Source organism: Alligator sinensis, unplaced genomic scaffold (assembly GCF_000455745.1).
Source record: "Alligator sinensis unplaced genomic scaffold, ASM45574v1 scaffold323_1, whole genome shotgun sequence".
NCBI classification, from domain to species: Eukaryota; Metazoa; Chordata; order Crocodylia; family Alligatoridae; genus Alligator; species Alligator sinensis.
Genome location: NW_005842483.1, coordinates 940,781 through 951,378, shown reverse-complemented (window position 1 = coordinate 951,378; position 10,598 = coordinate 940,781). Strand labels below are relative to the sequence as shown.

The 10,598-nt window shown below is 52.3% G+C and overlaps 1 protein-coding gene across 1 annotated transcript in view; it reads right to left on the bottom strand.

The window, feature by feature from the left end:
- AKNA (AT-hook transcription factor) overlaps window positions 1-10,598 on the bottom strand; it is a 43,472-nt gene that overhangs the window by 30,234 nt on the left and 2,640 nt on the right. Inside the window, exons 2-3 of the mRNA XM_025212768.1 lie at window positions 2,873-3,382; window positions 1-838 (exon numbers count right to left, since the gene is read on the bottom strand). The exon at window positions 1-838 is cut by the window's left edge and continues 427 nt beyond it. Of these exons, the coding sequence (XP_025068553.1) occupies window positions 1-838; window positions 2,873-3,200 (1,166 nt within the window). The 5' untranslated portion in view covers window positions 3,201-3,382. The remainder of the gene's footprint in view (window positions 839-2,872; window positions 3,383-10,598) is intronic.

Below are 10,598 nucleotides of genomic sequence, written 5' to 3'. Positions count from 1 at the left end.
AACTTGGATGGGAGTGCTGAGATGGTCTTCTTCAGCTTCCGAGCCCTGTCCTGGGGCTGGCTGCTGACCCTTCGCAGGGGAGGGGGACTCTCTGCCACCCTAAATGCACCCATGGGCCTCTTGGAGCCCTTAGCTGAAGATCCGGGATGGTGGTGGGATGCCCTGATTCTATCAACAGAGGTTGTCTTGGCAACAGTTCTGGGAGGATCCTCCACTCTCTCAGCATAGGAGGATTCGGGGAAGGCCTCTGCATCGATGCTCGGGGCGTTCTGAAGGTCATCCATAGACACGTGGTGCAGGAGGCTCCCGGTCAGGCTCCAGGGGGTGGCATCGGCCAGTGGGCTCAGCTCAGGGCTCTCTGGGTGTCTGCCCGAGGCTGAGGACAGCTCAGTTTCTGCAGGGAACTCCAGGCTCTCTCCAAGCTGACTGAGGCTGTCAAAGTCATCTCCTATAGCTCTTCGGGCTGGCCTGTAGAAATGCTCTGGAGGGGCACCATAGGGGGAAGGGCTGATGTCTGAGTGCTCCGAAACCTCATCCCCGCCATCAGTGGTGAAGCTAATGGATTTGCTGCAGTTCTCATATGGAGCCTGGGCATCCCTTGTGGCATCAGGGCTGATGCTGTACTCAGAGCCATACTGGACCTCAAAGGAGAGCTCTGGGTAGGCTTCCCCCTCACTCCCTGCCTCCCAGTCATCCCCTTGCCTCTCTGCTTCCTCCACACTAACTTGATCCTCATCATCTTCAGTCATGTCCAGTTGCTTGTCTCTCCGTGGACGCCAGAATGTTGGGGATTTGGGGTCCTCCAGCTTCCCATCATGCTCTAGTTCCTCTCCATCATCTGGAAAACAAACAGCAGTGCAGACATCACCAAACACTTGACAGTTTCCTTGTTTCTATGGATTCTGAGATCCACCCCCAAACCACAGGGCATTTAGGTTCTCTTAATGCCAAGTGCCTCCTGATGGGACCTTTCACTCCAGTGGTGCTGGGGGAGTTGGATATGCTCATTGTGTCATAGGATTAAGCCCTAAGGCAGGTGGCTTACTGGGCATTACCAGCATCTGGTAGATCAGTGGCTTTTACTAAGCTAGAACTATGTGCACATCAAACAAGAAAATGTAGGGCATCACCATGGAATTACCCACAGCTTCCCAACCCCCTTCAATGAGGAGCCAAAAACAGGCTGTGCCTCAGTGATATGGTTCTTGGTAGAGGCAGCAGATCTCAAATTAACATTAAGATGGAGATACATTGTTTTTGTCTTGTCTAGCCAGTTACTAAAAAGTGATGCACACTTCAACCTCTTATTGACTTCAGAGGAAGCAGAGGACATTCAGTGCCTCCATTTATTTTTATTGTCCCTGCTTTGGGATTTGTATAGACCTGTTATGGTCATCACAGAAGATAAGGGAACCATCTTCCAGAAAACAGCATATCATTAATATATAATGTGAATTTATTTAGAGTGCACCCTCTCACTGAAGAGCTCAAACGCATTTGCAAAAATTATTTCTATTCAGTCCAGACTAATATCTTCTTGGCTTTTCTGACCACCACTGAGCAGATATCTCCCTTGTGATGTCTGCAAATCATTTCAATCTTACACACAAGGCATTGCAACTAACTCTAAACTCTTCACTGCATCCTACCTACCTAAAAGGACCCTAGCAGCATTAACTTGCCCATATCAGCACTGAAATATAACTTGTCATTGTGCTGCCCAGGCACTTCATTTTGTTATCTCCCTCCACAGTTCCTCACAAAATTTTCCATAATTTAGATTATCTGAGGTTTCTTACCATCAGTAAAAACTGTGATGTCCACTATTCCCTCCAGGATATTAAAAGACAGATTTTTAAAGGCATTGAATGGGGTTAGGTATATTTATTTCAACAGCATTTGGACATCAAAATCTAACCCTAAATCATACAGCATTGACATTATTTTTTTCTTTTAATTATCTTAACCTGAGCACTCACAGATAACGGTAGAGGTGTTCAGAATAACTTTTCTGGATGTGCCTAAGTGATTCTGGAGCCTACGTCCCAGTTTATGGTCCTAAACCACCTAGGCACTTGTGCGTGGGCTGCCCCTATATTGTGACCATGGAAAAGGGTGTACCGCAGGTTTCAGATGCACAGAGAGATTTGCTGTACAGTGTCTTGCACAGCTGTCACTCTCCTCTCATGCAGCACACACGTTTAGAGGCAAATCTGCCAGAGGGATGTTCCTCAGAGCTGGCACTTCCCAACGGGAAGCCTCTGGTAGCCTAGAGACAGAGCATCTCTGGCAGGGATCCAGGACCTCCTAGGAAAGTGCCAAGGCCCTGCAAGAACTGGTACTGGAAATTCAAGAGATGGTGCTTTCCCCTTCCCCCTATGGCGCTGTCATGCTGGAACACTGCCTACTTTTTCTGGAGACTAAGACTTTAGTTCTTTATTTCTCATGATCATTAAATATCCTCAGCACTTTTTTGTAGGTGGAAGAACACTGCTAGCACATATGCACTGGCCAAGTGCCAGCTCAAGTACTTGCCATCTGCTCTGCTTCCTGTGGTTTCAGCTGGAGGCAGGGTGACTTCTCACTTCCCGTCCTGAACCATTGAGCTGTGCATATATAACATGTGCTATGTCCCACTCCAGAGAGACACCTGCATTTTAATGCTGACTCCATACACCTAAGCTCTTTGAGATCTCACTAGGATTTATACCATGTCGACAGCTGGGTCCCACGTGATGAATTGGACCTGTAGATACCTCCCAAAGTCCTGGCAATTACTTGCTTGCCCTACTGCAGTCACTTCTGGCTGCTATAGGCATGTTACATGGAGATTATGAGAGGGGAAAATGGACAGAAAGGAAAGCTGACTCACCAGGGGGTGGGCTCACAGCACTGTCCACATCTTCTCTGGATGCTCCCAACTCAAAGTCCTGCAAGTCACCGACATCAAATCTCCTTTCCCTCTGTGCTGAGTGACCTGGGAGGGAAGCTGGCTCCTCAGTAATTCTGACATCTCCCAGGAACTCCAGTTCTGCACGGCTCTGGGAGGGGGATGTGTCCCACTGGCTGGTGGTAACCACAAGTCCATTCTCATCCATGTGTCCCCCAAATTCCTCCTCCACCTCCTCTTCCCAGGGCTGCCCAGAGTCATGGCTAAGGTCTGATTCTGCCCAGTGCACCCATGACACTGAGCTGGCCATGTCCTGCTGCCAGCAGTGAACGGTGCAAGGCAGCGTGGCAGGATGGGAAGTGTGGAGAGGGGGGCTTCACTTGTGTCGTTTCATGGTATAGGTGCTGTGAAAGGCTGGTTGGCTGGGGGCGGCTTTGGTTCCTTGGGAATGTAGGTCACATTGCTACTCTGATCAGCACTTCAGCATCCTGCCTGCAGCGAAGAGGAGAGAGGGATAGGAAGAAATGTAACAGAAGCCAGCAAGGGCACAGTGGGCTGCATTCAGAGCACCCCCAGCCCCTTCCCCATCCTCCCCTGTCTCCTGACAGAGATGTCAGCTTCCCTGCCCACTCTCCATATCCCCAGCTCCGAGGGAATTCGAGTCACCTCATGGATTGCTCCTTCCCTCCAGAGAGGAGCACGGGAGCAGTGGCAGCAACCTCTCTCTAAGGGGGATCTGACATGCAGGATGGGGCTGCTGTCCCTGTCGTGATGCCATCACAACATCATGCTACCTCTCCTAGGGTGCCATGACATAGATGCAGTCCTGCCTTTACACAGTGACATCCCATTGGCCTCAATAACAGTTAAGACCGTGGTAATGCCCCCTGGGGAACTGAGGAAAGGGTGGAATCCTTCCCTTTCCTTGCGATGCTGAGCTGCTTGGTACCGAGCATCCCACAGGCAGTGGCAGTGCAGGTGGAAGCAGTTTAGGTTGTGGCAAAAAGCTCCTTCGTGGCATGGTCTCAAGAGGCCCAAACAGGCCGCCGTGTGAAACAGGCCCTGTACACAGCAGCTCAACATCGCTAGCAGGGCTCCATCCTTAACAAGTGCCAAGGGTCTTCATCTCCCTGGCACAGTTCTCGAGTGAGCTGCTGCTCTTCAGAGACTCCCTCCCCTCTCGCCCCTTCCTTTGAACACCCACTTCATGATATCATCCTCCCCTGCGCCTCTTTGAAGCCTGGTCTCACGGGCAGGGTCACATCTGCTCTATAACCAGGCATGAAGGGATGCTATGCTGCAACCCAATTCTTCTCCACACGCCTGCCCGAAAGCCATGCACACCTGACATCCTGGGGAAAAGTGTCTGCCACCTCCCATCCCTGAGCATGAGTCTGGTAATAACCATGGGGCCATCACCCCAGCCCTTCAGCAAGTAAGCACTCTGCACCTGGGCAGGCCAAAAGAGGCTGGTCCTTGCAAGCCACCCACAGCCCAGCCAGCAAATCTGCAGCTCTGACCAAACAGATGGAGTGAAGAGACATCTCATGCCAGGCATCCCCAGAGCGAGAGTTAGGACTGCTCCCCGCTCATCCCTGGGCAAACACGAGAGAGACACACAGCGTCAATCAGCCGGACAGAGTGCTAGGGAGACTACAGTAGCAGCAGCTGATGATGTGGCAATGTGCTTACCGCAGAGTCTGTTCAGGACAAAGACCAGCCCCCTGTGCCCTCCCTCTTCTGTCCCCACTTCTGGCAGCTGGAGACACAGGCTCCACTGTTTAAGCCGTTACATCACCGTGAGAAGTGAACAGCGGCTGAATGGGCACTTGAGAGCACGCTCTGGGATCACCAGGGAAGGGTGGAGGTAAACCCAGCTGTTCCCAACAGGAGGCTCCTGCAGAGAGCAGGGCAGGGTTGTGGGGCTGCATGGGAGCATATTCTCCTCCAATCCCTCCCTCTCTGCAGGGGGAGACCTGCTCTATGGGGGCACTGGCTGGCACTGTGGGCTGGGGGAGTGGGGACCTCACCCTGAGGTACCCACAGCTCTTCTGATCCACAGAGCAGAACAACACTGGTCTCCACTTGCTACCCGATCCCATTCCCTCTGAGCTGGCAGGTCCCCGCACAGCTCCCTCTCTGCTAGGTTTCCCTCTGTGCCATTAGGGTTGGGATCACATCTCCGGAGAGGCCAGGACCGCAGGGGCTGTAGCTCTGCTGTGTGGTTGAGGGGGCCCCATTAGCAGCCGGGCTCCATTGTTTTGCTCCATTGTGTGAAGGGGAGTTGCTCCAGGCCTTTCAACAGCCTGCAGAGGCTCTTAAGCAGCTGAAGCCTGTTGTTTATCTCCACCATTCGCTTTCAGCCCGCTCCTGCCAGCCTCCCCTACCCCACCCCCATGCACACTAATAACCCTATTCTCCATCTCTCTCTTCCTCCTCCTCACTCCAAAGCTACGGATGCAGTACTAACAGCTGCCCCTGGCAAGGGCACTCCTCTGCAACAAGAACCCGCTATGCCACCGCCTAGGAACGGGCCTGCCACAGCTATAAACTGCGGGGAGCTGTAGTGCCTGGGGCTATTGTTACTCCAACACTAAGCTCCCTCTGTTCCAGTCCTAGTCCACTTAATGCACTCTCAGGTCTTACGGGCAGACAGATCTAGCATGAAGACTCAGTGCATGGCTCCTGACTGAGGGCACAGGGGACCACAGGCAGCAGATCTATGCTCATCTTTTTGCGTAGGCTGCCAACTCCCCTCTTTTGCTCCCCAAGCTGGCTGCTGTTCACTCCCAAACGATGCTGAATTGGGCAAAATCTCCAAGAACCCACCAGCCAGCAATGAAGGACTGGAGAGCAAAAAGGGACGACAGGGAAATGGACTCAGGTCAAAGCAGCAGCTGGGCGCTCTCTTTGTCTCTGCACTGAATGGTGCCCCTAGCAACATCAGATATTGGTCCGCTCGACCCTTTAGGAAGCTGTGTCCTGCAGAGCCAGGAGGCGACTGAATACGTGTAAAATCAGCACCTTCACTCGTCAGTCGGGTGCCTGAATCCCTAATACTCATCCTGCCCTTTGCTGGACTTGGCAGGGCATTGCAAAATGCTGTCCTGTGCCATCAGGGATGGATGCATGGTATAAGGACACGTCCAGCCCTGACTCTGGGGATATCAACACAACCTGCAGAGGGAAAACCTGGCATCTCCAATCACATGCTTGCCCCCAAACAACTGAGCATTGCCTCTTGAACCTCACTTGCTACTCTCTGGATGCCTGCCCACCTATGCAAGGGGACCTTTCCTTCTACAGTAAGGGGCACAGAGAGCTCCAGCCCAGGACTTTTGCCTGCTATGTGCCACATGAAAGCAGCTTACCAGCCAGGCTTCTGTACTGGCAAATAAGGAGTCAGATTTTCAGAGGTGTTGAGTTCCCGTAACTCCAGCATGAAGCAATGGCTCAGGCCCCACGCAGAAGGCCTGGTGAAACCTACTCCCCACCATCCTTGTGGTGGGAGTGCCAGAGAACAAGGGCATCAAGAGGATGACAACCTCTTCAGGCCCAGATCGCTGGCTTGACTGGTTCTAGGCAGCAGTGGCTGACAGCTGTTAAATGAGAAGTGCTGTTTGACAGCATGTGTCAAATGAGATGCTGGGGCTCAGCTAAGATCCACCAACCCAAGTGTCTCATGGAACAGGGGCTGAACAGACCATGGTGGCACAACTGTCCTCTTCCCCTAGCAGGGCTGCTGCATGGGCTGGTACCCAGCAAGGGCTGGGGAAAGCCTGAATGGCTGGAGACCCCTTGCTCCTGATCCATGCATCAGAAAGGGACTGGCGTGCAGCACTGCATTCACTTTTGCTTTTCAGAAGCAGCACACAGAGACCGCTCCCTCTACCCCACCAGGCAGGGAGGCCTGAACAGTGGGGCTAACCAGCTGCTCCTGAGCTGAGAACATGCAGCTCATTACAGCTGGGCTTCAGCCGAATCCTCCCTCAAAACCATAAAAGGAGACAACAAAACGAATCAACCCCTCGCTCTCCCTTCTGCGTTTTTGGGGCCCCATTGTTAACCCCTGGCATGCTGGAAAGCACGGCTTGCCAGCCACATGAATGTTCAGGCCATAACATGCCCAGCACTGGCCCCGATGCCTTCAGATCTCATTTCCAGGCTAGATCTGCCTCCCACGACCACTTCCTCCCATCTGGCAGCCAGGATCAGAGGCACTTCCCAGCAGACTGTTCCATGCAACCAGCTCTCTAAATGCAGAGCCAGGCAGTGGATTGCTGCGACTCCTCACAGCCACTCCCCTGCACTCACACCTTGCCTTCTCCCCAGGAAAGAACTGGAACTAATCCACAGGCACCTGGGGCTTCACTGCTGCTCCCAATGTACTTCATGGGGCTCTAAAACTTCATGCTGATGTGCAGGATTGTACTGGCATCCCCTGATCCCAAAAACAGACGGTGTTGCCCCTTGGGCTATTGGAGAACCACCATTATCTGTTAGCAGTGTAGAGGCTATGACATGCAGCTGGGAAGTCCTGTATCGCAACTGCATGCTACTGCCTGGTAGAAGGCTTGCATTTTGCCCCCCCCCCCCCCCCAACTTCATTCACATTATTTCAAAAGGTCTTTTCTACACCCCCTTTCCTTCCATTAAGACTCAATTTACCCAGTGACTATAGAAAAGGAAACACTCAGTTTTCAGCAGTGGCCTTTCAACCCATTTGCTCCTACATTTGGATTCACTGGGCTCTGAGCTCTCGCTGAAGCCGCAGAGAAGCTGCAGTTTAGGATCGTTGCATGACATTACAAGCAAATCCAAGGCAACACTTGGGCCTAGAGTTGGGGATACAAGGCAAGGGTGCGAAGGGATAACTCACTCCAGAGAAGACCGCATGTGCCACCTGCCAGCCACTGCATAACCATACAGGAGATAAAGGAGCAAATAAAAGGACTCTCTCTACCCATAAGGCAGGATGCAACCACCACAAAGTAGATGCCAGGTCAGGCTGGGTTTGCCACAAGGCAGCTGCGAATGGAGGTGGTGCCCATAAATGAGGGCATTATGCCTACTGCTGACTACCACAGCCCACTGCTGGGTAGGTACAGGGAGGGGTGGGTCAGGTGGGCAGAGGGGCTTTCTCTCAGGATGGAGAGCTCCCAGACTCTGTTCCCAGTGTGCACAGAGCTGCCTGAGGGCTGTCCACCCTTCCCAATCACTTAGAGGCTGCGCCAGTTGAGAAAGCCCAGCCAGGCAAGAAGCTGTCAGCCAGAGTTTATTCAGGGAAGGCTGAGCCAAAGGAGGGGGCAGGATGAAAACTGAGAGGAGGAGGAAGAAGAAGAGAACAACCAGGCCAAGTTCAGAGCCCGGTAACTGTCTAGAGATGTGTCTGCGCATACGCCCAGTAAAACTGCATGGGAGAGAAAATGACATAGATCCAGCAGACTCATTCCACTGATGACCCAAGGGCCAGACTTAAGAACTTTCCCTCCCTGCTCCTCAAACCAGTGCCTTCTTACTATTTATTATGGCCGAGGTTTTCACGGCCACTAGCAATTATGGGAGCCCAGCTGGAGATGTCTTCAAGGGGTTTGATTTACAGATAGTGTCAATCATCCACCCTCTCAAAAAACAGGACCCTTTGTGGCAGCTCATGTGGGCCAGCAGCAATTGCTTGGTAAAGTCTTGGCTGGTTTTTGCTGCAGTCACATTATAGGAACCCAGGTCATGTCATATTGGGTGCCACACAAGCAAAATGAACAAAGCTCCTGCCCCAGTGAGCTCACAAATCCACAGTCTCACCTTTCTGGGTACACTGACTTCCCTGCTAAACATAGGTCCCTACAGACTTCTCCTGCATAACCCTAGACCCCCCCATGCCCACATGCCATCAGCTGCTTCTCAACATGACTTGGTAGACAGTTACTTCAGTTCCACCCATCCTTAGCAAAAGCTTCTTTTCCCTGCTGACAGGTCCTGCATTATAGGAAGGGTTTCCAGGAAGGGTTACTGCAAGGGCCATGCTCCCCTTGCTACAGCCCCATTGCCCTGCTCTGTCTACCAGGAGCTGAGCACCGGCATGACAGAAACCTGCTCAGAGGGCACAAAAATAATCAGACTACAGGAATTTTCCTGTGCTGCCAAAACGCCTGTTCTTTCAGGACCCCAAAGGGCAGTGCAAATACCTCTCTGATCCTTTTCCCTGGGCACCAGGCCAGGAACAACAAGCACAGACTGAGGGAAAGATCCAGGGGGGACAGGGAATGGGGGAGTTCAGATTTACCTACTGCATTGCTCTCCTGCACCCTCTCCTTCCCCACTGAACCCACCTACTGTCTCCAGGGACTGTGCCCCTTCCAAACACATACCCATCTATGCTGGCAGCAATCAAGCAGGCCCCAGAACAGCAACCTCAGCACCAGCGCTGGGTCTGCTGTAACCACAGCAACCTCAAGCTAAAACCAGGGGCAGCCACTCAGAGAGCGTGAGCTGCAGCTCCCTGGTGCCTCTGGCTGCAGCTTGGAGCTAATTGGCTGCTCGCCTGTTAAAACAGCCCAAACTCTGTTGAAAAGGAGGGGAGGAAATGGTGCCAGCTTCTCCCAGACACTGCCCTGTCAAGAGACTCAGCATAGCCTGCTAGACACCTGGATGCTAGTGCCGAGGTCTCCGGTATAAATGCTTAGACTGGCTTCATGGCTGGGACTGCTACCAAGCAAGCTGGTGAAAGCCATGGGGTGGGCTTTCACAGTGTGCCACTCTTATGAGACTCACTACCACCTGGTGACCGGAGAGGCAGGAGTGTCATTGGGTACAGAGTTATCCACATTGCTCCATGCACTGCAGTGTGGGCTGGGTAAAGAATCACAGGGAAAGTCACTTTCTTCTAACACTGAACAAGGAGCTTTGCTGGAGTATAGGAAAAAGCACCATGTCTAAGGCAAGCCCCTCTGTCTGTGTCACTGGACAGCTTCTTCCTAGGACTTTCCTCAACCACCCTCCCCACTTAACTTTACAGATATTTTCAGACTGCCATCATGCAGAGCTGATAGGCCACATGGGACTAATTCCCCTCTTTATTTCAACCTTCAGTGGCATATGAGAATGCCACTAAAATGTATTTAATACTTGCCCGACATTCATCTTCCATATAAGCAGTCCCTGATGCTGCCACAGGGATGGGTTATGATCTCTGCTGGGAGAGGAAATAGGTCATCAGATAATGCCAGAGGGCAGTGCCTACAGCAGGCAGGCAGAAGCAGCACCCATGTTCTGGGTGACTTCCTTCTCATGTGGAACGTAGGCCCAAATTTTCAAATGTGATTCCCCATCTCGGTTGCCAACTTGAGGCCAGGACCCGACCCTCAGAAGCACTAACCACCCAGAGGTCCCTCTGATGCCTGGTGGAGCAGCAGGTGCTCAATTCCTCCCAGCATCAAGCCCAAGGCTTTGGGAACCCAAGTCAGTGGTCACTTTTGAAGGCTTGTGCCTTGGCTGGCATTGTGCGGGTCAAAGCCGCATACATGTCTACAAATAGGGGAACAAGAGTAGGAAGAGAAGCATAGATCACATCCAAGTTGCCCATCTTTTCCTCCCTTAGTGCTCACCTTCCTGTCACACACAGCTTCTCCACCCACAGTCCATTCAAATCTAGCTGCCTGCCACCGCCAAACAACCTGCTGTTGACTATTCACTGTATCCCTACAACCTG